This window comes from Aptenodytes forsteri, unplaced genomic scaffold (assembly GCF_000699145.1).
Source record: "Aptenodytes forsteri isolate BGI_AS27 unplaced genomic scaffold, ASM69914v1 Scaffold97, whole genome shotgun sequence".
NCBI classification, from domain to species: Eukaryota; Metazoa; Chordata; class Aves; order Sphenisciformes; family Spheniscidae; genus Aptenodytes; species Aptenodytes forsteri.
Window position 1 is genome coordinate 945,791 of NW_008795036.1, and position 27,498 is coordinate 973,288.

A 27,498-nucleotide genomic window follows, 5' to 3' on the forward strand; every position below is an offset into this window, starting at 1 on the left:
GGCCTGGGGTAAGTTGGGTGCAGTGACGGCCCGGAGGTTTCCCCGGCTCCTTGCTGGAGCAGGTGTCCGTCCCCTTTCCGGCAGAGCTGGAAGTGTCGGCAAGGCCGCTTCCCCGCGTCGTGCTGGGTCAGCTCCGCGGGCGGCCCGGGGGCTGGCTCGCGCTCTCGCCTCTGTTCATGTAGGGCTTGTAGGTTCGCCCCGCCTCCCACCTCACCGCCGCGGTCCGGAGTGGGAGTGTGCTTTTCTTCACAAAACCCCGTCGTGTTCTTGTTACAAAGGCATACTTTGCTTTGTGCATGCCTGGCTGTTGCCGCTGTGTGTCGTCCGTCCCAGCCCATGCGTGCATTTCAGTCCCGGGAAGAAGGGGGAAGCTTGAAAAAAATTCGGATTAGTTTTGTTTCGGGGTGTGCGTAATCTTCTAGTGGCTTTGTGTTTCCTGAGGGAAACTCTTGGAGAAGAATTGTTTCTTTCCACGCTGTACTTTAGATCTCAAGTTAAAAACATGATTATTAGCCTGGAGATTTAAAGGTTGAATGTAACTGAAGGTGAGGCACAAATGAAAATTGGAATATGGATGACCTTTAAATAGGTGGAACAAGAATATGAATGATATTGTGAGGCTAAAATAATAGTTTGCAATATTTTTGCAATTTGCCTAGATTTTCCTTATCATCTAAAGATCAAATATGGACCCTGAAGCTGAGATAAAGAAGCAAGTAAACCCTTTCTACTGCAATGTAAGTATTCCTTTCTGAAAATTGTAAATAATACGAAATAATTTTGGTAGAACAAAGTTGGCATAAACCAAGTGTGAACTTTTTTTTTTCTCTCAAGCAAAATAAATAAATAGCATTGGAGTTGAACCTATTTTGCTGTCTTTGTCATGTTTGACTTGGATGCATGTCAGGAACTAACTAATTAAAATGAGTAATTTTAATAATATTATGTTTCTAAATAAAGGCATTCTTTTAAAGTGGAAGATTAAACTGCAGCTCCTGTTCAGAAAAAAAAATTTCTAATTTATCTGGTTCTCAGGTTTATTGCTGTTGTTTTTAAGCATCTTGGGTTTTTTAGAGGAGAAGAAAATATTTGGACTGCCTTTGTTCATTCACGTGAATTTAAACCTAATCTGCTCCTGTTCTGAACCGGCCCAGGCATAAACCAGCTGTGACTGGAAAACTTCATATGCACATGAGTGAGGCAGGCCCCAAACTGATGAGAGTGTGTTAGTCTGGATGCAGCACTGAGGACAACTGGCTCATCTTAGACAGGTGTACTGGCTTGTTACAATTATGCCTTGCCTCTAGTTCAGACTTGGTTAATAGTTTGTGAGGAAGATCTTGGATCTGTCTTTACTTATTCACACAAAAATATGCTATGAGATAGCTGCAGGATTCTGGAGACATCTGAAATTTTTCTGTGATGTGGAGATTCCTTCCCATTACATGGTATTTGGGTGGTCTTGGAGCCTCATAAAGAAAAGATCTAGAAGCTGCTTTAGTTTGTCTTTGGAGGAACAGTACTTTTGTAGAACTTACATATACTGACATTTCAGTAGGAGATTTGTTTTGTTTTGATATCGGTGGTATTTTTTTCTGTTGGTTTGTGTGCAATGCTAGAAATACTTTTTCTCTTTAACCTAGATTTGCAAAATCTGGTGTGCTTCTGCATTAAACTTGCAGACTCACTTCCTTGGATTCAAACACAAGACGGTAAGATCAGTTTTTGAATGTACCTTTTGTCAGATTTTACAGAATATGGGTTTGAAATCTAATTTTTAATGTAGTGTTAAAATGTGCAGTTTCAGATATTTAGCTAGTTTTGTTGCTTTACTATTTTGTTCACTGCAATAAAGTAGAACTTAGTTTTGTACATTAGTCCTATCAGAAAATGTTACAACTTTGTGTCTCGTATTCTGGATTAGTAAAGACAATACATGAGAATACATGGCTGTTAATAAATGCAGAATGGAATTATTTAAATCATAGACAATATAGGAAAAAAGATGTAGATCTCTTTCAAGTTTCATGTAATTATCTATTCACCTGAGATAATCTGTGGTGTTGGTGTTAATCTAACATATTTTATAAATAATAAAATGTTTGCATTGTTATTTTTTGAATCTTAAGTGTCTGTCTTTCTTCCTTGTTGGTTGATGACTTGCAAAGCTAGGTTGAAGAAGCACTGAAAGCTCACGGCATTGGTAAGTGCAAGATTTTTTACTTCCTACTCTGTTCTATACATATACCTTTTTCCCCACCCCAATGTAGTTGTTTATGAAACAAACAAGAAAAAGACGTTCTCAAGACTTGTGCTTTAAAAGGTGTCTTGTGTTCTTTAATGACATAACTATCTAATTCTACAGAAATCAATCAATAGTGTGAGCAAGAGGTATGCAAAGTTTATTAAAAAGCACTAGCTACAGTACTACAAATCACCTACATTAAAGTTTTGAGAAACCTTAAAGAATTCAAGACCTTAGAGACCTTCAAGATTTAAAATATATTTTAAAAAACTATGCTTCTTAAAGCATGTAGAAATACTTTTTTCTGTATATAATTTATATTTGTTTTTTAAAAGAGCTTATACTTTTAATAGGTTTAATATATCATTAAACCTTCTCCAGGTCTTTATGAACTGGTCCAGTTCCAGAAGGAATGAAGGTCTAACAGGTTTCTATTTACAGGTTTCTACAGTGCACTGCTCCTAGAATTTGGTTTGAAAGTTGGGGCCCAAGTATACATAGTCATTGCACCTACCCAGTCTGGGAATTTTTGTACAGACTGTAAAGCAAATTTAAATATTTAGCAGCTGGATGCTGCTGAAATGGATGCTCTGAAATGTTCAGAGGTGAATCGGCAGATAGTCGTCATGTCTTTCTATTTCTTTTTTTTTTTTTTTAAAGGATTAGTTGGCCACTAAAAAACTTGATGAGTTCTAGTGACCAGAATATGATTTGTGTTATTAAAGTCTTTGTAGGTTTATCTTCATAACACTTTATTTCTTTTCTTTTACTCTTCTGATCTTTTGATTAAGATCATTTCAGAAGGTTGGTGGTAATGCAGCTAGCATTAAGTAAAATCTAATTGGCAGGAATGAGCTGGCAGCTTCATCAGTTGTCAACACAATATAGTTTGTAACTTAATCTGCATGAAAACTTTTCTTGAGTATTTATCTCTGTAATCAAAGCATATGTGACTCTTTCTGATGTCACATATCTGAAGGTTGAAGCCTTCTGACTCCCACCTTCTATTTAGGGTTTATTGTAAACCTTATGCTGAACTTCTTATCAATATCTGATGTTTTAGTAAGAGACTACTTGCAACAGGAGAGTAACAGGGTTGAGGGATATTTAAGAGACGAAAAAATGAAATTTGCCATTAGCTGGCGTTGTTTCAGGTACTGCTTTATTTATTTATTTATTTATTATCATGTAGTAAAATGCTGAGCTTTCTGAATTTCTGAAATTCTGTTCTTCTTGTTGTCCTATAGTGAGTGCATTAAGTGTCTATTCAAGGAATAGCAACTTGCTTCCTTTGTGTGCTTGGCATTCCAATCCCAAACATGCAGAATCTCATCTCGTACTGATGTCGTTCTCTCTCCAGGTTCCTCAATGGCAGATCATGTTATGTCATCATCTCTGTCTTACCTTTCTCAAGGTTCTGCAGCCCCAGCCCTATTACATGCCATATGTGGATAGAAAAATATATTTGACTGGGGAGAGGATAGCTGCAAGAACTTTTCAAAAAGATGGGAAGGTTATGGGCTGAGTCAAGTGCCCTGACAGGCAGCATGTGGGCTGGCAGTTTAAGCACCTCAAGTTCAGTGGATTTAAACTGAATTGCTGTGATGTATTGGATTAAAGTAGTCCTGAAATTTATGAAATGCAGCTTTGTTCATTATAGAATAAAAGACATTTGCACCGTGGTGAATCAGTCAGGCTTTTCCCTTGTTGAAGGTTGTCTTCTATATAAATTAAATTACAGACAAAATTACTTACAGCTTAAGCCACTGTTTAATAATTGAATTTTGTGATGTGTATTTGAACTCATGTTGTGTGATAACTAGTGGCTTCGTTGGTCTTCCTCTCTGTCTGCTTTGTCAAATTGCCTGACATTAAATAACTTTGTTATTTTTTGGTGTAAATTTTTTTTTTGACCACTTTTTTCAAAACTAAACATGGCTTATTTTTCTCATGCCAGCAAAAGCTCAAAGAGTTTTCTTTAAAGAAATCCAGTATCATACCAAATTGTTTTTTGTACTTAAAATTTTATTTCCACTTCTGGTTTGTTTTTATTTAGTTAAAACTGCAAGTGGCTCAGGGGAGCAAGTGAAAACACCTGTAAAACTTCCTGATTATGGTAAGAATGTTTAATGAAAAAAAAAAAGAAAAAGAAAAGAGGGAGAAATAAAATGTTTTGAGGTACAGTGTTACAAGTCATGTCTAGACCTTAGCAGGTCATTGGGAGTTCATTTCTGTTCATTGTATTTTCCATCTGCAGTAATAGTTTGTAATAATACTTAAAACAATATTTGCAAACAAAATGCTATAAAAAGAGTAAAAATAAGATTGGGGGGATAACGTTTTTCAATAACTGACTTAATTTGTGATGTGGGGCCATGTATGAACAGGGATTCACTTGAATGTGAATTTCTTGGCATATTTTCTCTAGGCCAAAGGTGAAACTCAGGAGTTAATTTCATTTTGGAGGGGTTTTATGATGTGACTTGAGACTTTGAAGACTGATTGATAGATGGATGATGTGGGATTACATAAAATTGATTTTATCTTACAGTGCAAACTGAGCCAGAGAGGTTTCATGGACAGACCTTGGAAGAACAGCTTAATACATGTAAAGATTCAGAACCTGCACTTGGTGAGGGTTTTTAATACTGTAATTGTTTGCTTGTGTGGTGTTTATCTTTAAAGAGTATTGAGTAATTTGGTTTTTTAAATGTAAAATTAGATAATGTGTAATAAAATCTTACTAAGTTTACACTGAGTACCTTATAGTATGGTATGAAAGTGACTGATCTTAGTAACAAAATCATTGGATTTGGCCTGGAATATTTTTTATTAGGGTAGATACCACAGGTAGAAAGTATACTCTAGAAACAATCTAAGGTGATATGATAGAAAGGAACTTTGACTTAAATGATTGTTACTATTCTTTGCAATTTAACTGCCAATCCCGTGAAGGGAAGGGAGAGTGGAGTGGACAGGAAAAATAACTACAAGGCATGTATTAAAATACATTCCCTTCTAAAGTGTTACAAAAGAATTGTTGCTATTAATTTTTTAGGTGATTTAAAAAAAAAATTTGTCAAGTTCTATGTGGTAAACATAAGGCATCTTAAAGAAATTCAGTTTTGTACCCTTGGTGTTGAGGAAGTCTAGACACCCAAAAGATAAGATAACAAAATAATGATGGTTCTGAAAATCTTGATTCGTGTGTTTGGCATGCAATAGTAATAGTTTCCTTTTAATGTCTCTTGTAACTAGCACTGATTATTTGTTTCAGCAAACATCAAATCTCCTAACTTTTTTTTTTTTTTATCAATACAGGACTTAATTATATAATTGAATACAGATCAAAAGAGAATTTCCCTTTTCTCTATGAATGCCAACTGTGCCATTGTAAAACAGGACTGAGTAACATGTTCATGCATGTTTGTGGTTCCAAGCATAGACTGGCATACCTGGTAAGTTTTTAGAGTAAGGACTTTTTTGGGTTTTTTTGGATGTAATAATTGAAGTAGAGAATTTGCTAGTCATATTATGATTAAAAAAAAAAAAGTGTTATATAAGCTTTTGTGAAAATGTGTGTGTTTCTGTTGCAACCATGCAACTGGGTTTATGCTTGTGATAAATGTATTTAAAATTCTTCTCATCAATAATGTGTATGCCTGTCCACTGCTGACACTAAGTTTTTTAGATTATTCTATTTTGCTTGACCAGTAATGCCAATAGTGAAATCCACAGCTAAAATTGACTAGAAGTAGGTTTTTGGCTAAGCTTTGTATTATCTTAAAGAACTGGATCAATGAAGAAATAGTTCCATCTTTCAGATGCTTTAGACTAAAAGGAACGTAACTATAAATGAACATGCAATTAGAGGCTGTGACTTGGAATGAGGGGGGAAAAAAGTTTTATTCCCAGTTTTGTGGCTGGGGAAACCAAGTAAGTTCTGTGCCTGTTTTCTGGAGATTTGCAAAGCTCTTAATGTTCACGTCAGCCCATGAATGCTTAAATACATTTTGCTTTGAACTGTTTATTTTTTTCAGTGTGTTTAGAGAAATGAGGCTGTCCAGTCTTTGAATGTTTACTTGAATATATTTGTTTAGGATGGGCTTTAACAAAACTGAGAAAGCAGTATTTTGAAAAGGATTTGGATACTTTCCATAAAATATCTGCTCAAAGTTGGTATTATATCCGATGTATCTTAAAGTCCTAGAAAGTTGTTGAGTTTGTATGGCATTTTGAGGCAGTTTTAGAGCTAATGTTGTTATTGGGTGTATTACAATGTATCTGCAATGATATCCTTCGTAAACATCATGCTGTTTCTGGTCATTAATTCAGATGTATATGCTGAGTGGGACTTGTATTGGTGGTGTTGATATTCTCAGCTCTTGTATTTCTTGTTTACTTTGAACTGTTTCCCGCAATTCCAAATCTTATGCTTGTTAACTGCATCTCTGTTATATTCTTAAATATTATAAAATATAATAATTCAAGAAGGATAACCTTTAATCATGCACCTGGGATGGATTAACCCTAGGCAGTGGGACAGGCAGGAGACTAAACGGCTGGAATTTGCTCTGCTGAAAAGTAGCTGGGGGTCCTGGTGGACAAGCAGCTTAAATAGCGTACCTTGGCATCAATGAAGGCTAACAGCAAGCTGAGCTATACTAACAAGGGTATAGCCAGTAGATCAAGGGAAGTGATTACTCCCCTGTTCTTGACACTTGTTAGGCCATATCTAGAATATTGTGTCCAGTTTTGTGCTACTGCAGACAAGAAAGTTATTGATGAAATTTAGTAAGGCCAGTGGAAAGCTGCCAAGATGGTCAGGGGGCTGAAGCACTTGCCCTGTGAGGAAAGGCTAAGGTAGTTGGGCTTGTTCAGGCTGGAGCAGAAAAAGTGTCAGGGGGATCTAATAGTAGCCCTCCAGTACCTTAGGGGAGGTTATTAAGAAGGCAGAATCAGTCCCTTTATGGAGGTGCATGGCAGTAACATAAATTCAAACAGGGGAGTTTCGTACTTGATATAAGGAAGAAGTGTTTCACTGTGAGGGCAGTCAAGCATTGGAGCAGGTTGCCCAGAGAGATGGGGGAATCTCTGTATTCACAGGTTAAGACCCAAGTGGACAAAGCCCTGTGCAACCAGTTCAGCGTTCAGTGTCAACCCTGTTTTGAGCAGAAGATTTGGCTTCAGTCCCCTAAATTATTCTGTGATTCTATACATAATCATTTTAATAAGTTCTGCTATGTATTTGTAAAAGTTGATTTACCTTCTATGATTATTAGCTGTGCTAGATCTGGAAAGAGTTGCGTAGGACAAAGTGTGACTTCAGGATTTGCGTTTCCTTATTTTCTAGAAACAACATTATCCTGAGATAGCAGAATCTGATGAAGTTAAGGGTAAAGGCTCCGAACTGAACAGAAAAGTTAGGCAAGTTGCATTAACAATTGAGAAGAAAGAAGGAAGAAAACAAATAAAGGTACATCTCTCTAAGAATTCCAGAAGTTTTATAGTTATTAAAAAAAATCATTAAAAAATTATCTGGGCAGGATACTGGCAAAGTTTCTTCTTGAGGTGTACCTTACCACTCTGATTCATGGCAAGCTTACTCAGGAGCTTAGTGTTCTTCATGTTATACATTAAATTTGTTTTCTCCATCAATTTCAATATCTGTCAACATCCTGCTTGTTAAGCAGTGTTTCTTGGCAAGATCTCTTGCTAATGCTACTTAACGTGCATAGGCTATGTCTCGTTTCAAAGTGGAGTTCACAATGTTACTGTGTTTAAGCTCTTTATGTCCTGCCCATCTGACAAAAGACCCATGTTTCTTTCTGTGCGATACTATCACAGCTAGGCTCAAGGATGAGAGCCTGTACTGATCTTACTCTTTTCTAATCAAAAAAAGTATGGAAATATTGGAAGATCAAGTCTTTCTTCTAGAGTGAATGGTCTAGAAGGGAGAGATTTCAGATCATCAAATTCAATCTGTCTGCATATCCTCCATTTTTAACCACTGCATAAAAAGAAAACCAAAATTGACTATTGGCAGCAACTTTTTCTTTTGACCTACTTAATACAAATTTCTTCTTGACTCAAGACTGTATATTTTACTTGAGGTTTACGTTCATGGATATAGAAATAATTAATTCCATCTATATTTTTAAGACTGTTTTGTTTTTCTAGGAACAGTTTCACTACATCCATAGCAAATCCATCCTTGCTTTAAGGAACTTTTAAATAGAGCATGCATAACCTGGTTTAATTTTACTGCTATATTTTCTGAAACCAGCTATTTGATTTTTTTAGCTCTAACAAAAATTGTGGTAAATAAGTGTCCAGGTAACTGACTTACTGACTTTTTGAATATCCATTCAGGGATTTACACTTATGTGTTTAACACTACTGGTCACATATCGTTAAAAAAATAAATATTTTACTCAGATGAAATACCTATGGAATAATTTTATCCACAAAATAGCTAACATAAATGGGTTTTATGTTTAGGTTGTTACAGATGCTCCGATAATGAGGAGGAGATGGCAAGAATGTAAGTGTGCTCAGTGGGATGTAAATTGTAATTTCTAATTGGGATAAACTCCCTTTGATCTAAATCAGCTTGATTTAAGGGCAAATTGAAAGATTTGGTCAGTAACTGTAGTGTGCGCTTATGTTCTAAGCTGCATTTTGTACAGTTTGTATTGAAAATTTGATGGATGAACAAGTTTTTCCAGGGGCAACATAACTAGAGAGACCTGTTTTATACGACTTTGTTCTCTCTCTCTTTCCATCCCAGTCCCCCTCGCTTCCCAGGATCCTTTACCTATGATTTCTTTTTATCTGGTAACTGCTGTAGTCTCTGCAGTGCCAACTACTCATGAGTATTTTGGTGAACTGGGCAAAAGGAGCAGGTTGGAGCTCCATGCGTGTATTTAATTTCCAGTCCAGAAAGCCAGACAGAATTCTTAAAGCGTAGCTATAGCTCCTATCTGTGGAAGAAAACTTCCTGTTTTACTAGCCATTGCTACTCACAAAATTGTAGGAACATGGTAGCTGTGAGACTTCTCCACTCAGTTTAATCTTTCAAAACTCATTGTAGTACAGTGTCATCCAGATGAACAGACAGTACAATTGCATGCCACTTTAGGAAATAGCTAAATGTTCATGCCAACAAATTGCATGCCACTTTAGGAAATAGCTAAAAATTGCTACGAGACCCTCATGAAAAATAAAGATTTGAGTTAAAACTAATGTACTTAATTTTAATGCATAATAGTATGTAAATGGTGTCTTAAAATAGCTCAATAGAAGTAATGAGATTATTTCTATAATGATCTAGATTAGCAGTGTCTTACTCTGCTATTGATTAATGTGTCTAATTTTGCACATGGCTATGTGGCATTCTACTATATTTATAATATTTACATCTTTTGTGTATGTAACTATAACCAGGATATAAAATATTTAAAACTTTGTTATTAATTTGTAGGTCATATTTAATATGCTTTCACAGAATAATGCTTATAAAATTATTCTTAATGTTTGTAACCACTAGTGCACAGAAACAGAACTAGTTGAAATTGAAGTGCAGTTTTAGAACCCTCCTTTATCAAGATAATGTCCGTTGTGCTACATTTCAAGCATGTTTGTTTAGATCCTAATGCAGATGACAGCCCTTCAAAAGCTAAAGTTCAGCATGTGGATATGTCACTTAGTAATGAAGAAAAAACAGATTGTAAAAATAAGGATGGAAAAACACCAGACCCTATTCAAGGTAAGAGAAAAATTATTTTTTTACTTTTTTTTTAACTTTCACCAATGTATGAATTATTTACTCTGTATGTGCCTGTTTATAGCTCCTATAGTTATGTTCTGCTATAGAAGATGAATTTGCGCAGTGTGTGGATGGGTTTGTGGTCTGTGGCAGAGGAGAGAATAATCCCAGTCTTTGCAAAGAAAAACGTGTAGTTTTACTTAACATCGCTGAATACGTTAGAATAGAAACAAGACAAGATTCATAATTAGAAATTTTTACTATGCATATTTTTGGGGGAAGGCACAGACTCTTTTTGGGCACATAAGCTGTGCTTTGGTGTCAGGAAAAAAAAAATGGGAACAGCTGCATGTCAGACTTTGTTTAGAGCACAAGAAGCATAAAAAGGAAATAGATTGGATAGATGTTTTTTTTTTTTTTGAATGACATCTAAAATATTTGACTAATGCTTATTTTCTTGAAAACAAAACCAGAATTAAATACAAAAATCAGTGAGCACCATGTAACTGAAGGAACATCAGAAGTTGCTGCTTGGTTGTAGACTTAATGTCAAAGGTGAGATTAGGGTTCTGTCTAAATGCATTATAATTATTCAGATTATTTCTGATCAGAAATACAAACTTGTGCTTCATGGCTGAACCAAATCTTTGATTTTTAGGTTCAGTTTTAATTTTATTTCTTCACAAGACACCTTACTTTCACCTTCAGGTTTTATTGATGTTATTTTTAAAACAAATTCTAAGCAAAGAATACTTTTAAAATATTGGAAAACCATTACTAAATATACTGATTTTGTTGTTTTAGATGAAAAGAATGTTCAAGAGGAGCAGGCAAAAAGTCAGAATGAACAGGCAAAACCAGATGAGAAGGTTGAACCTAATAAGGCTATTGAAAGCAGCAAAGGCAACAAGACTGAAGAAGGCAGCAAAGGCAACAACTCAGAAAAGTAAAACAAACAAACAAAATCCACCACCCCCCAAACCAAACCCCTTCAAATTTACTGAGGAAAATGTAGATGATAGCTGTCTACACTGGATTTGCATAGAGTGTGCTGTGATGAAGAAAGGCATGCTATAATAGTAAAATGCTTGTCTTCTGAAATTGTGCTCAGCTGTAAACTCCTCTCATCAACAGAAAACCTGGTGTATGTAAAGTGACCTCAGATTTTGCTCTAGATGCAACTAGTTTTTGTATTTAACTGTGTCATCCTTAAGGCATGATCCTCATGTATTACAAGTTCAAAAAGAATGTTCCCTCGTGGTTTAAAAAACCCCTCTGTTATGGGTTCATGTCAGATAATTAGGGTGGTATATAAACTGATTTTAGAAGGAAAAGATAATCAGTAAATAGCTGTAACAATTGGGGTTCATCTTTACAAAATATTTCCTGGAGGAACAATAAGAAGTATTGTGTGTGGTTCTAAAATGGTGAAACTGTGCTTGCTGTTTGTAAATAACTTTATTAATAACAGTATTGTGAGTTTAGTTTGAACTATCAGCCTTTGCGTGAGGGGGATATCTCCAACATCAGCCGTCTTTGTGCAACACCAGGAACCACAGGAAAGCATTCGCTAAGGGATGTAATACATGCATCAACCCAAACATATGACACTTGTTCCAACAATTAGTTCTTTGGTTTTGCTGTAATGACATTCTTTTGGAATGTTTCTTATCTTTAAACCAGTAGTATCTCTCCTAGACATGGAGAGCTAACACCTTTTGCTTGTTTACTGTTACCCAGTAAAAGGAGAAACTTCCTTGTTCCTGAAATGTCTTTTTGTAGGACTTCTGCCTCTCCATGGGGCAACCATTAAGGAAAAGGATTAACTGAAACCACATTCAAGTCCAGGTTTATGAATCTTCGTGTTCATTTGTCTGGCTTTCAAAGAACTGTAACGCTTCTTAATCTGGAGAGTGAACTAGTTCGTGAAAACATCAAAAATAGGGAACTAATAAAAGCTCAGACATCCACATCTGCAAATGCTGCTGTCTATTTCTACCTACTGATCCTCATTGTGCAGTCCTGTACTTTAAGTTTTAAGAACAGCATCCTCTGGAAAATTACTTAATGTTGTTCTTTTAATGCAGTTGTTCAGATAGATCCTGGGTAACTACGAGCAGCCAGGTGTTTAAGCGGGAGACTGATTTGGAAGTTAGTTACTAAATTAGGACTTCAGCTTGTTCCTTTACTGTTTATTTTTCTGAGACTTCTGAGAGATGTGAACTCAATATATAGTTTCTTAAAAGGAATAAGATCACATTCTCATTGACAGCAAGCAGCCAAATGATGTTTCCACTTAAAGATTCTGCAATATCAGTCTGAGAATTTCTGTGACTCCTAATTTCTTTGTAGTGAAGTTCTGCACAGTCATCTAAAGATGTAAATTATTTTATTTTGAGTTCATTAAATGTATCATCTCCTTTTCTACACTTTTGATTCCTAAGAAAGATTTCAAGAGAGAGGAGGGCTTAGGCTTGGCAGCCATATGGTTTTGGTTAATTAAAAAAACCCAACCACCCTCAGCCCTGGTTCCTGGGCTTGAAAAGGGATGGAATGCTTCTATAGTAGCTGTAGCTGCAGAACAGCACAAATACAGGTTAGTAACTTTTAGCCATATGAATCTTTGTATGCCCAGTATCTCTGTGGCTACATTGTAAAATACTTCTTTTTATAGCTGAATTTTTGTAAAGGCAAGTTTGTGAAGTACTGATAAAAATCATACTGTAATCAGGGGCCTTGTCTTTCTGCAATGCATACAAAAAGCTTAGAGCTTTTACTACCAATGTCAAACTTTTTTTTTAACTCTGGGTTTTAGAACTTATGTACTAGCTAATCACACTAAAAAAACCCTCATAACTAATTTTTATGATGATATCTGGGACCACTGGGATTTCTGCAAGGAAATAATATGTGACCTTTCAGAGTGTGTCAGAACTACTGTAGTAGTAGAGTGTCAGGAATTTAAAATGATTATCAGTTATTGACTGGCTACACATTTTTGATGGATCAACCAACTGTATACTGTTTTATTTATTTATTTATTCTATCTTAAGGTGCGAGACCAATAAACAATCGCAGGAAGAAAACAAGGAAGTTGAGGTGAATATTTTTCCATTAATGGGTTGCCCCAGTTTACAAATAGTTGGGGAAACAATTACTTTAATATATGATTGGCAATGGTGTTTACTCAGATTTTGCTCTAGATGCAACTAGTTTTTGTATTTAACTGTGTCATCCTTAAGGCATGATCCTCATGTATTACAAGTTCAAAAAGAATGTTCCCTCGTGGTTTAAAAAACCCCTCTGTTATGGGTTCATGTCAGATAATTAGGGTGGTATATAAACTGATTTTAGAAGGAAAAGATAATCAGTAAATAGCTGTAACAATTGGGGTTCATCTTTACAAAATATTTCCTGGAGGAACAATAAGAAGTATTGTGTGTGGTTCTAAAATGGTGAAACTGTGCTTGCTGTTTGTAAATAACTTTATTAATAACAGTATTGTGAGTTTAGTTTGAACTATCAGCCTTTGCGTGAGGGGGATATCTCCAACATCAGCCGTCTTTGTGCAACACCAGGAACCACAGGAAAGCATTCGCTAAGGGATGTAATACATGCATCAACCCAAACATATGACACTTGTTCCAACAATTAGTTCTTTGGTTTTGCTGTAATGACATTCTTTTGGAATGTTTCTTATCTTTAAACCAGTAGTATCTCTCCTAGACATGGAGAGCTAACACCTTTTGCTTGTTTACTGTTACCCAGTAAAAGGAGAAACTTCCTTGTTCCTGAAATGTCTTTTTGTAGGACTTCTGCCTCTCCATGGGGCAACCATTAAGGAAAAGGATTAACTGAAACCACATTCAAGTCCAGGTTTATGAATCTTCGTGTTCATTTGTCTGGCTTTCAAAGAACTGTAACGCTTCTTAATCTGGAGAGTGAACTAGTTCGTGAAAACATCAAAAATAGGGAACTAATAAAAGCTCAGACATCCACATCTGCAAATGCTGCTGTCTATTTCTACCTACTGATCCTCATTGTGCAGTCCTGTACTTTAAGTTTTAAGAACAGCATCCTCTGGAAAATTACTTAATGTTGTTCTTTTAATGCAGTTGTTCAGATAGATCCTGGGTAACTACGAGCAGCCAGGTGTTTAAGCGGGAGACTGATTTGGAAGTTAGTTACTAAATTAGGACTTCAGCTTGTTCCTTTACTGTTTATTTTTCTGAGACTTCTGAGAGATGTGAACTCAATATATAGTTTCTTAAAAGGAATAAGATCACATTCTCATTGACAGCAAGCAGCCAAATGATGTTTCCACTTAAAGATTCTGCAATATCAGTCTGAGAATTTCTGTGACTCCTAATTTCTTTGTAGTGAAGTTCTGCACAGTCATCTAAAGATGTAAATTATTTTATTTTGAGTTCATTAAATGTATCATCTCCTTTTCTACACTTTTGATTCCTAAGAAAGATTTCAAGAGAGAGGAGGGCTTAGGCTTGGCAGCCATATGGTTTTGGTTAATTAAAAAAACCCAACCACCCTCAGCCCTGGTTCCTGGGCTTGAAAAGGGATGGAATGCTTCTATAGTAGCTGTAGCTGCAGAACAGCACAAATACAGGTTAGTAACTTTTAGCCATATGAATCTTTGTATGCCCAGTATCTCTGTGGCTACATTGTAAAATACTTCTTTTTATAGCTGAATTTTTGTAAAGGCAAGTTTGTGAAGTACTGATAAAAATCATACTGTAATCAGGGGCCTTGTCTTTCTGCAATGCATACAAAAAGCTTAGAGCTTTTACTACCAATGTCAAACTTTTTTTTTAACTCTGGGTTTTAGAACTTATGTACTAGCTAATCACACTAAAAAAACCCTCATAACTAATTTTTATGATGATATCTGGGACCACTGGGATTTCTGCAAGGAAATAATATGTGACCTTTCAGAGTGTGTCAGAACTACTGTAGTAGTAGAGTGTCAGGAATTTAAAATGATTATCAGTTATTGACTGGCTACACATTTTTGATGGATCAACCAACTGTATACTGTTTTATTTATTTATTTATTCTATCTTAAGGTGCGAGACCAATAAACAATCGCAGGAAGAAAACAAGGAAGTTGAGGTGAATATTTTTCCATTAATGGGTTGCCCCAGTTTACAAATAGTTGGGGAAACAATTACTTTAATATATGATTGGCAATGGTGTTTACTTTTGCTTATTCAACATTAATATATTGACAATAAATTAGCTACAAGTTACTAAGCAAAACTATGCAGTAAAGGTCTTTTCCTACTTTGTCATGAAAACACACGTATATGTTTCATACAAGCACACACAATTTAATTAGAGCAAGAATCTAGAATAATCATAATAACTAAAACTAAACAGTAATTTTTATAATTACTGCACATAATAGATCTGGACTTTTTTTTTTTAATATTAAACAGCAAGAATTTACAGCAAATCCTGAAGAATTCACTAGTCAAGAAGAACTGTTGGGTTATTTGGTGAGTGTTAAATCTTAACTTGCAATGTAATTTTTGAGGGGAAAAAAAAAAATCACAGAAATACTAAGCTTAAAATGTAGCAAGTAACATGAAAGCCAAAATGTAGGCAGTCTGCTAATCTAACAACATATTTTGTCAGAAAGTAGGATTCAGAATAGAATTAATATCACTGAATTTATAATATATCTATTCATTCTAAAGTTTCTAGACAGAGTTTTTGCCAAAGTACTGGTTTACTGTCAGAGGAATGACTTGCATTGAAAATCAATGCATTTTTCTCAACTATAGCTTAACTCCACTCCTGAATTACGTGCTTAAGTAAAATGACCTTTTATAGTTTTTTTTTCCTTTCTTTTATAATTGGTCTATCATTTTCAAATGAGGAACTTGGAAAGATGTAATTCAATAATGGAAGTAAGTGGAATGAAGAAAAATATCTGAGATATGCAGAAAGGAAAGAAGCAATTTTTAAGAAATAAAATACAAGTTGTATACTTGAACAAAAAAAAACCCTGAAAAACATAAACTTCAAAAACCTACCTATTCTCTCTGTAAAGGCAGAATACCTGAGTTCTGTTCAGTTGTTGAAAATATGTATTATGTACACATTCACAGCAGAGATGCAATCAATAAGAGTGGAAAACTAACAGTTGCCAGTTGTTAGATGGCAACAACATTTGTGGTCTTGCATACAGAAATGGCAATTTTATTAAAAGCATCAGTGACAAACTGTACGAAAGTCTTTACTGATAGTTGCTGTGACTCAGCTACTGCATGGTAATATAAGCACTATTGACCATCATAAAATCTTTTTCCCCCTTTTTAATAGGGAATTATTAGGTGTAAAGATTGCACCTTGCTAATAAAACTTGAATTTGTTTTGAGGCATCCTCTTGCTTAGTATGATTGTCCCCCGACAACAAAAGAGGACTGTTGGGAATGTGATTGGAACAACGTTCTGTTTTTGAAAGTTTGAGAATTGTTTAATATTAGCATCTACAGTCTTTTTTTTTTTAAAGCTGCATTATGTGTTTCTGTTGTTGGATTCAAAAGGCTTCTTATGTAGTGGAAAGTAATTTTACAAGTATCTTTTTTGTACTTGCTGTTCATATCATGGTATAATTCCAGTTGTTCAGTAATTATTCATACTGTATACTTTTTTAACTATGAAAATAAGTATGCTCAGCTTTGTCATTAAAATAATTGTATTTCTTTTATTATCTGATAGCAGAGATATCCTTGCCCAAGTTTAACCTTCTTTTTCCACCTGGGTTTTGACAAGATCTTTAAATGTAACTTGTGCAAACCAGGAGAGAGAAATACTGTTAGTGTTAAAAATATAATATAATCCCTGTTATGTTGTCACATATGAACATAATGCTAGTTTTTTATTACTTTTTTCCGTTGTCTGGAGTGTTTAAAGGTGTTTGTTTCTAATCCAGAAGAGTTTGAATTGTTAGGACAGACCTGCAGTTCTGTTACGTTGTGCCCAGTGGAAGTGTTTTCAGCAGAACTTTGTTAGTGTAGACAAGAGGATGACGCATGTAGCTCTCTTTGTGAGGGCTATTAGCAGTAGAAGTTGCTCCCCTACTAGAGCTTCAGAGTTTCAAAGACTGCCTTTTCCTTAGGCCTTTTGGGAAGAAGGAGGTTAGTATCGGGCAAGGCGGCATGTATTTTTACATTCAGTAGTGTTCTGGATTTTTGCTACTTTCTAGAGAAATGGGTTATGACTACGCTGCCTCAGGTAAGTTGTACGTATTCATTTGTATGCAGGTATCTTGGGAAGAGATCAATATACTTAAGGAAAAGCATTTTCCTGTATGTATTTCCAGGCATATTCTTGAGTTATTTGTTTTCAAAGGATTGTCTTGGGTAGCTGCAGCTTCCTTCTATCAGGATCTCCTTCCATTTCCCGCCCTCCCTCCCCCCCCAGTTTATGGGATTAAAAGTAAAAACTTTATTTGCTTTGTAACTTCAGCTATGTCTGACAGAAGGATAGAGACATAAAAAATGAGGTTCCTGCAGGTTTTATTTATAAATGCTGAAACTTTAATCTTTCTGAGGGAAGATTTTTTAATTGTGTGTTGTTGTTTGTTTGTTTGTTTTTTCCTAGCAAAGTTTTGAGATACTGAATGAAGATGATGCTTCATTTATCCTAAAAGTTACACAGACTCTTACAGATGCACTAGTGGAATATCGTCAGCAGGCTGTATCAAAAAAAGTAATTTGCATTTTGTTTTGGTTTTGTTCTACAAATCTGTAGATTCCTGTAATTATGTGTTTTTGTTATTGATAGTTTAATTATACTTAAAAAAATTGCTGTGGAGACTATTTCAAGTTTTGGCTGTTAAATACTTTAATTTTTGTAGTGATGATAGGATAAACTTACAGCTTTTCTGCTGAGGAGTCTTAAAACTTTCTCTTCAAAGGTGCTTGGGTGTTTGGTTTTTTTTTTTAATAGAAACTAAAAATCATCTTGTCTCTTATTCCCCATGCTTTTCCTTACATCTCAGTTTTTCTGCTCTTTTTGCCCCTTTTCAGTTCTAACTTAAGCTTTTCTCATCTCCACTGACCTCCCTGACACTCTTGTTCTGTATCCCATTTCCTTTTCCAGCCTTCACTTCATTCACCGTGTAATCAAACATTATTGACATTAATTTTCTGTCTTACACAACTTTTTTTTTTTGTCCTACTCTTTGGACCGTTCCCTTTGAGGTCTCATTCTTCCCACACTATTAGAAACCCAGTTTTCCCCCTCTTTGCTATTACTTTTGACTGACTTGTCTTTACAGAGGCATAGTATAGAGGTGTTCTGAGCAGTACTCGGAGGCTGCTGTGGTTGCCACTTGCGTCCCCTATACCTCCAGTTTACGTTCCGTTATTCCATAATCTCCACGGTTTCCATGCTTGATTTTTCGTTCATTCCCCTATTGTCAACAGGGATGGTAGGAACTTTCCTCTTGTTGGTGATCCATTCAACATATTTGCCACAGGAAACATTATTCCTTATCCGTCCCAACATTTCTTGGAGAATTGTCAGTACTGAACAGACTTCTTATTCATCACAACAGCTAATCCTACTACTACAGCTAGTTAACTACTTTTTTATTTAAAGGGTGAGCTTAAGTAGATAATGCCAAATGTGGGCAAGTACCAGCCAAAAAGCTGGAGAGAATCACAGAGGTGACACTTCAAGAAAGAAGTGTTTTGTTTTTCTTTTGTCTTCAAAAGCTTTTCTTAATTCAGGACTTTATAATAAAGTTTATCTTTGTTCCCCATATTCCATCTTCCCTCTATTGCCTTCTTTCTGCTGCAAAGGTAGTACTTCATGATAAATTCTATGCCTATAGTTCTCATTAATTATTTACTGCTTTTTACTTCCTCATTAAGCTTACTTTCACCTTATTCCTGCTGCTTTTTCCATATAGGATTTTGTGTTTTACTCGTATCGAAGGAGGGCAAAATCTGACATGTTACAAAACAATCAAGTTCTAACTGAAGTAACTTCTAACCTACTAGTTTTAGAAAAATAATTTTTTGTATTCTAAACTGTGATCTTTCAGCTGGTAATTTTTCAACTAAATCTTTTATTCTGAGTGTAAAATGCTTCCTTTTTAGACCTGACAGGTTGAGAATTAGGCTCTGTAAGTATAACTTCTTGGCCTAATATAGAAAAATAATTTTTGTATTCTAAACTGTGATCTTTCAGCTGGTAATTTTTCAACTAAATCTTTTATTCTGAGTGTAAAATGCTTCCTTTTTAGACCTGACAGGTTGAGAATTAGGCTCTGTAAGTATAACTTCTGGGCCTAATATAATGCTTTTTCAGATGTAGAGAGGTACCATGATCAGTGTGTGCATGGAAGTTCATTACCAGTCGTATGATCTTCAAAGAAATATTTGATTTTTCAAATTTGGTAGCAGAAATACTGGTCTTTTATTTGTTTTGTGATCATTAAAAATGTTGTAGTTTGTCATTTTAAGAGGTTGTCTTGATGAAATTCTGAACACAACTTTTTTCAAACTCGTAGGACATCTTAGATACTGAATATAATGGAGAAGAAGCATTGGAACATTCCACAGAACAGTCTGACCTGACTTCAGCAGATATTAGTGACTCTGATACTGGTAATGTTAGCATTGCAATCTTGAATGTGCTTTAATCTTAACACTGAACATGAATTTTAGTAAGCTTTTTTCCCTGCTTCTCTAAAAGCAGAGCTTACGAGCAGAACAAAGCCAAGGTCAAGTAGCGTAAATTTAATAGTTTTGGGGATTTTTTCCATTCTCTACAAATGCTAGAAAGGGCAGATTATTCAAAAACATTCATCCTACTTAACTGTAGGATTTGGGGAAGAACTGAATTAGTTACGACTCTGACTTTCCTCTGTCCAGAGGCAACTGTTTCCAAGGAGGCTTTCAAAGTTTAACTCTGGCTTTTTTTTTTTTTTTCTCAATTTCTTTCCCTTCTTGGTGGAGAAGAGGCTTAGTGCAGGTCTCATGCAATCAAGATGCTACTGGAAACAAAATTATGTTATATAGGATGGAAAATTCTGTTTAATACCTGAATATTGCAGCTACTTGGCCTCAGTTCTTCTGATTAATTTTTTCAAAGAATCTTGGATTTCTTTGAGGTCATTTCCTTCTTGATATAAACAAATGTTTAGTTTTCTCAAGCATAGGAAGTACAATCTTATGCTTGGAGAGGAAAAATACCCAGAATACTAGTGAAGCTATTTTGTATGATTTTTTTTTTTTTGTGGTGGCAATTTTCTTTTTTTTCTACGAAGCTTAGCTTTTGAAAACCTCAATTAATACAATGCTAATAATAAAAATTGCAATGACCTACAATATATGAGACTTGCAACTCTTAGTTCCTTTTTGTAAGCATAATGGAAATAGCTTTTACCCACCTCCCCACCCTTTTTTCTCCAGGATTTTCTGTAAATAGAAAGCATTCCTGACTCTCAGTTGTATGAAAATGTAGCAAAGCCAGATGTGAACCTTACCAGCAATGCTGCTGTGCCAGACTGGAAATGCTTGTTTTGAAAAGCCCTGTTTAAAGAAATAAGTAAAGAAGCCTCTTCAGAATCTTCTCTTACTGAAAAACAGTATTTCTCTTCTTTAAGATTATTCAAGCAACCGATCAGCTAAGCAGTCCTTATCAGTAAATGAAGATGATGAACCCCAAAACTTTTCAACTGGCTCTTCGGAAACAGCATATGAGAACAACATCACTACTGAATTTTTGAACAGTGTAAGAAATATGGATGTTGAGGAAGTTACTGCTACTCTACACAAAATAGCAGCAGCAAATCCAGCTTTCAGAGGTAATTCACGTATACATGCATACACACACAAACACACATACATAAAATTATACATAACATAATTTTGTTAGCTCTGTGAAATACTAAGGACTACATGGGTCAAAGAACTTTGAGGTACTAATGAGGGCTGAAGAGACTTTTTTCTTCCCCTTTAACTTTTGTAGGATCCAGTTTAGGAATGTAATTCAAAATGGCTGCCTTCCCATGAAGGTGTTAATAATTGCTGAATTTCTTTTTAAATTCTTTTCTCACTTGTGCATAGTAACATTCGTATGGTGAGAGACAGTAAACTAAAATCAAGCATATTGTTTTTAGAAAAAAGGAGAATCTTTTGTCTGTGATTTGGGAATGCCAACAGCAAAGAAATTTTTACTGATTCCTGAAGGAACTGTACTTGCACAGAAACATAGAAATAATAATGAATCAGAGACAAGTAGTCCTTCTTTTGCTTACAAGTTTCTAGTAAGTTTCAGCTACTAAACCTTCCCATGTCTCCAGTCAACCGCTGCCCTTTCTTCAGAAACATCCTGTGTACATTTCTAAGCTTCTCAGAGTGTGTTTAGGATCATCAGGGTAAAAAAAGAACATTGAAAATGAGTACATTGTAGAGAAGCTTAAGATATGCTTTGCCCGAGCGTTCACTGTAGAAGAAACTGGAGTGACTGCAATCCATGCCATAAGCCCTCCTTGGGCATGGGTGTGTGCACATGCATGCCAACAACTCAGCAGAGTATCTGTTTGGAATGGAAGTTCTGGAACAAATTGACAACATAAAACCATGAAAGTAGCAAATTGTTATAACTCTTCCATGAATATCACCTGGTCCTAGGGACTTCCAGAACAAAATGGTTAAGTTACTGATAGTAGTGATTTCTCCCATAAAGCTTTCTCTGGAACCTGAAAATTTGTGGGTGGCAAATGTGGTTCCCTTTTATGTATATTTCTCTTCTTTTAGGGTTTTGTTGTATGCTGAACATTGCTCACTGCCCCCTGCCCCCTCCCCCCCTCCGGAGCTGGACAGGGAAGAGAATAGGAAGAACAAAAGTGAGAAAACACATGGGTCACAATAAAGACAGTTTAATAAGGGAAGGGAAGGGGTGGGAGGGAACAAGTGGTGCAAAGACAATTGCTCAGCACTTACCCACAAGCAGACTGATGCCCAGCCAGTCCCTGAGCAACAGCCACCCTGGAAGCCAACCTCCACCCCCTTGCCTCCCCTGTTTTTACTGCTGCGCATGATGTATGGAATATCCCTTTGGCCAGTTTGGGTCAGTTGTCCCAGCTGTGTCCCCTACCAGTCTTTTTCCCACCCCCCGCCTAATCACTGTGAGGGTGCAGTGTGGGAAAGAGAGAAAGCCTTGACGCTGGGCAAGAACCCTTCGGCAACAGCCAAAACACTGGTGTGTTATCAACACTGTTTTGGCCACAAATCCAAAACACAGCGCCATACAGGCTGCTGTGAAGAAAGTTAACTCCCTCCCAGCCAAAACCAGTATCGGATTCCAGGTGATCTTTAAAACTGCCAGCTTCTATCGGACAGGTGAATAGAGACTGTTTAGAAAAACAAGGTAGGAATTAGTGTACACCTGGAAAAATATGATCTGCTTAGAGTGGTTGGGGGGGAATAAGTAACAGCTTTTGCAATAAGAAATCCTGCCTTACAGACTTTCTGGAGTAGTCTGAAAGGGGTCAGCAAAGGAGTCAGATAAAGGAGATCCAGTTCATATAATCTGTTTGGAATTCCAAGAAGCTTTTGATAGGTACCCTAATCAGAGGCTTTTAAGGGAACTAACTGTGGGAAAAGAGAGAAATCCTTGCATTGTTTAAATAGTAAAGAGGTAGCAAATGGGCAATTACTTTTTACAGTGAGAAGAAGTTCCAGTAGAGAACTGTGGGCCTGTGCTTAAGACCTGTGCTGTTTAGTATCTTCACAAATGACCTGGAAAAAGGGATGAGCATCTGGATGACAAAATTTTGTCAAATTCAAAACAGTTAAAAGTGTTGGTTGACTGACAAATTTCAAAAGCTCCTCATCAGATCAGTGGAAATACCAACTTATCAGTCAGACGAGTATGTCGAATACAAGGAATTAAGGAAAGAATGGAAAGCAAGATGGGAGTCATCATTTTGCTATTGCATAAACTCATGCTTTGCCTGTATCTGGCATAGAGTATATATTTCTGTTTCCCTTATTTTAGATAAAGGACTTAATTGCTGCAAAAGGTTTAGAGAAGGCAACAAAATATGAGAATATCTTCCATATAAGAAGCAATAGAAAGCTAGGATTCCTTTTGGCCTGGAAAAGAGATGGCTGAGATATTATAACAGACTTTTGTAAAATCATGAATGGATGGAGATGACAGACAGGATTCTATCATTTCCTGTCTCTCTTGATCCATAAACTTGTAGCAGTATGGGAGTCCAACTTCAAAATGGACAAAAAGAGATGGTTCTTCATGCAATAGTAGGTGGATGATCTATGGAACTCCTAGCAAAAGGATACCGTGGATACAAAAATATTACGTGTCCTTGTCTTCGCTGTCTGAGCCAGACTGGGCAAGTGTTTGGAAGAGGGCTACTGAAAAGTTTGCCCTATCAGACTTGGGAAGTTTCCTGAGCTGAAGATGATCTGAGACTGGGAGAACATACTATTCCCACACCCCACCAAGCATCAGGCATACTTGCCCTGCTCTTATTCTTCCCTTAGCATTTGGTTATGGGCGCTGAATGTTTATTATTGCCACTTAAACAGTCCCTGTGTTTCTTCTTCATCTCTCCCCCACCTAAAGTCATGGACATTAGTTTCATCAAAGCAACATGGCCTTCTTGCTTGTGTTCAGAAGAGGACACTTTGACTTACTGTTACAGTGATAAAATCAAGCACTGCTGGTCATGCTTTCCCGATTATCAGCTGCAGACCTTTGAAAGTTGGAGACAGAGCAGACCCTGTAACTGAACCAGTACAGCTGTGCACAGCAATATACACTCACAGTTTCCAGGCACATTCTGATTGTTGACAGTTATGATGTTTTTCATTTAGTAAGAGAAGATCCAAACTCATGTCAGCATCTAAATGTTTCAGTATAACTTGTGCTTTTAAAAGTATTTTATCATCAGACCACTTATTTTCTGTTTTTATTTATTTGTTTGTTTGTTTGCCTTTAACTAAGGAATTGATATTCCGAATGTTATAAGGATCCTGACTGAAAGTGGAACTCTGAGAAGACCAAGCAATGGCAGCACACAGTGACATGGTAGTTAATAGAGTTAATATAGCAATGTTTACTTTCTGTAAGTTTGAGATTGTTGTTTTACTTAACATGAACTCAATGTAGCTGATTTTGCTATGTACAAATACTGTACAGTGTTATTTTAATTAAATTAATAACTTGGTTTTGAGATTCTTGTTATTTATTTCTCCATATAGCTGAAATTTCTATGTTTGTGGAAAGGTGGTAACGCTCATGTTCTTTCCATGTTAAAACATACTTTTAAAATAGGTATCTTGTTTTTCTAAATATCTTTAAATACCATATGTTGACAGTCTGATCTTTTCTTATTGTTGGTTCTTTTACAAGGCGTTATCAACAGAATGAACTACTGCAGTCAGCAGTACAAATGCATCCTATGACAAATACTTGGAAATCACTCCCTGTGGCTGCTGGGCCTCGTTCAAAAGCTATTGTAATCAAACATCCCTGCCCATATAAGGATTATGAATAGGTTTCCACATATGTTTTTAAAGATTAAAAAAAATAATAAAAAATCAGTGCTGTCAGTCTAGTTCTGAGTTGAGAAGTTCCTGGATTATAGGCAATTTAGGGATCCTAGATAGCTGGAAGCTTTAGCAAAGTCAACAGAGGTTGGCTACGTCTGCAAATTCAGGGATACGTCCCAAGAGATCTAAGCGGACTATGGTTAAGGGGCACTGGTGTGGTCGTGAAAGTATCTTTTGTCTTCTCTTACCCCGCCGGTATGTGAATGGAATGGAAGCTGGCTTATACTGTCCTTCAATTCAGGCTCTTTTAACGTGAATTTTTTTCCAGCTATAGCGGTAGTGTTTTTGACCGAATGAAGGTCTATATATTAATGACTACCACTTTTGTAGGATGATGAAAAGTGTTTTGGATGGTTACAAATTAGCGTGCTTGGAAAAAAAAAATAATTTTTTAAAATTAAATTGTGTAATTAAAATTTGCTTCCTGCTTGTGATGTTGGGTAGCATTCAGTGGTTCTCATTAAAGCTCTTCAGCTTTGCAGCCAAATGCCGGTATAATGTAGACATGCTGGTGCCAGATGGTAAATGAACCTTTTAATGTTAACTTACATTTTTTTGGAGATCTGGATGGAATTGAGAATCCTCATCCTGATGGTTTCACATGTTCATATCGTGGAATGCAAGACACCATAAAAATAAGGTAACAAAGAAAACAGCAACAAAATTGGTTAGTTTCGTTCTATGAACAGACACAGGAATGAAGAGTTCAAAGGCAATTAAAGAAATTAAAACACAAAACACTGCTTTAAAGAAACTGTGAAGAATTTCTAGAATGCCTCTAAAGACGTTCTTGTCAGAAGCAGAGGTGGAACCAGAGCTCTTACAGCTCGTTTACTCTATAACAGGGACAATGTTAATGCCTGCTTAACGAAGATGAACTTGATCAGTAAAAACATCTTTTAGTTGATGCGAAATCCTGAATTCTGTTCCTGTAATACAGAAAATAAGAATAGGAACATCTTTTTGTTTGTTTGTTTTCAAAGTGCAGAACATTCTAGTAATTAAAATAATAAAATCAGAATGTTCAGCTGTTGTAAATGGCCATCTGTGGGACAGCTTCTTTTTTCTCTTACTGTGGAATCATTCCTAATGGAAATAAAGTTAAAATTAAGTTGAAATTACTTGGATTTGAGTAGGTTTTTTTTTTTCTTGGGTGCAGGAGGAGCATGCTGAAAATGGAAAGATCTCTGGATCTATAGCACACTGATATAAAATGGTTTGAATGGTATGTTGCAGAGTGCTGCTCTACTTCTCAAAGACAGCTGAGAAAACTGAACTGCACAAAAATCATGAAGTGTATGTTTCTGGAAATGTTTTTTGAGAGAATGTCTAACATAGTCTATTCAGTTGTACAATTATCTTCCCCTTAAAACTTTTTTTTTCCTGGTGCAAACAGAGGCTGCAAAAGAACTATATCATTTTGTTCTTGTATCCGCCTGTGTTTTGTGATGGCCTGGTATATTCTTATACTAATGGGAAACTGTACGTTTGTTCCAAAATAGTTTTTAAGGATAATGTTTTACTTGTACCAGAATTTTAAAGTAAGAAAAAAAGGCATTCTCTTTCCCAATGATGCTTAAACAATGCTGCTGACTGTATTTAGTATTATACATTTTAATTGTTTCTCACAGCAACAGCCAGGCAGACATCTGGGGTAACTAGAGAATTAACAGAATTAAAACTTAAGCAACAGCAAGAAAAATTAAACCAAGAGAGAATCCATTTTTCTTTTAGCTTTACCTTAGCTTTACACATTTTACTCGGAGAGCTTCGGAGAAGCGATCTCTAACAGAAAGAACGCAGAACTTGTACTCCTCCTTAGAAGGCAGAAAGTGGAAAGGAGAAGGGTTTTCACAGGTGACTTGACAGGAAATGAAAGGTTCCGAATGTGCAACAGAAGACTTGCCGTCCGGTGTAAATTGTGAGGTCTGTTCTAGACAGGTATGGAAGCGTCCTCCTCTTGTTTTGCTTCCTGCGTCTTCTAGGACTGTGCTCTGTCCTTCTGCCTTAGGAATTCATTGCCCCTTTTGAAGCCGCACGCCCCATCTGGTGAATTTGATCTAGGTATCGGTGTACAAAATGATACAGCATGTCTGACGGTTTGATACGGCATGTGAGACCTGGGATGTTAATGCTGACTCCGCCTTGTCTCCACTGAAGTTCCCTCCTCTAAATGTTTCCCAAGTCTACAAACACAAATCTTGGTATTTGTTATTATTAATGCATTCTTGTTGGAGGAAATGAAGTACAAATCAAGAGCTAAAGTAGCTGGGCTCAAAGAAATCGTGAAGGCGGTCCTATTACTTACTACAAGTAAGAAGCCTGAGCCAAGACATCTCCAATTCCAGTAATTAAAATGGTGTCGTGCCTCATGTGATGGGATGCTGACATCTTAAGAAACGCTGTTGAGCTTTTAGCAGTCATCCATGCTGGTTCAAATCGCAGTAGTGTCGTGTAATTACTTCAGCGACCTGGCTGAATTGTTCCCCTGGCTGAGGCATTAAGGTAAGAGACCCTGATGCCGCCCGAGGAGGGAGAGTGACAACTGGCGGTTACTTTAAAACTACCTGCACGCCCCGCGACCGACGCTTCCGTCTAGAAACTTCGTCAGGCTACAAGGTGGAAAACGTGTCTCTGCGCACCTTAGGAAGCTGTCACGGCCCGCCTGCTCAACAAGGGCCTGCTCTACCGCGTACGCAAAACATGAAGATCAGTTGCCTGCCTTTGTTGAACAGGCGGCTTTGCCCGCAGAGAACTCTTACCGCAGAAGAGGGGACACCTCCTGCCACCCATCACCAGAACAGCACTCGGCCCTTCTCCGCTCCGGGGGAAAGAAAAAATCCCCTGCAGCCCGCTCTCCTAGC

The 27,498-nt window shown here is 36.5% G+C and overlaps 1 protein-coding gene across 4 annotated transcripts; it reads left to right on the forward strand.

Moving 5' to 3' along the window:
* The first annotated feature begins 658 nt into the window (after positions 1–658).
* LOC103896748 lies at positions 659–25,193 on the forward strand. 4 transcript variants are annotated; one of them, XM_009276651.2, is made up of 16 exons: positions 659–737; positions 1,644–1,712; positions 2,173–2,203; positions 4,302–4,361; positions 4,797–4,877; positions 5,567–5,703; positions 7,599–7,721; positions 8,747–8,789; positions 9,894–10,013; positions 10,818–10,959; positions 13,067–13,112; positions 15,467–15,526; positions 17,640–17,747; positions 19,558–19,654; positions 20,656–20,856; positions 24,027–25,193. In XM_009276651.2, exons 1-16 carry the CDS (start codon positions 687–689, stop codon positions 24,104–24,106), a joined length of 1,449 nt encoding a protein of 482 aa, XP_009274926.1. In that variant the 5' UTR covers positions 659–686; the 3' UTR covers positions 24,107–25,193. The 4 variants fall into 4 exon arrangements, with proteins under 4 accessions (XP_009274926.1, XP_009274927.1, XP_019326912.1 ...); XM_009276652.2 differs by lacking the exon at positions 13,067–13,112 and adding an exon at positions 15,095–15,140; XM_019471367.1 differs by lacking the exon at positions 15,467–15,526.
* The last annotated feature ends 2,305 nt before the right edge of the window (positions 25,194–27,498 follow it).

Bases quoted from the DNA above. Each gene is read 5' to 3' on its own strand.
- LOC103896748 (XM_009276651.2), top strand. From the start codon at position 687: ATGGACCCTGAAGCTGAGATAAAGAAGCAAGTAAACCCTTTCTACTGC. The intron at 10,014-10,817 runs GTAAGAGAAAAA...TTGTTGTTTTAG, and splicing joins AACACCAGACCCTATTCAAG to ATGAAAAGAATGTTCAAGAG. The intron at 19,655-20,655 runs GTAATGTTAGCA...CTCTTCTTTAAG, and splicing joins TATTAGTGACTCTGATACTG to ATTATTCAAGCAACCGATCA.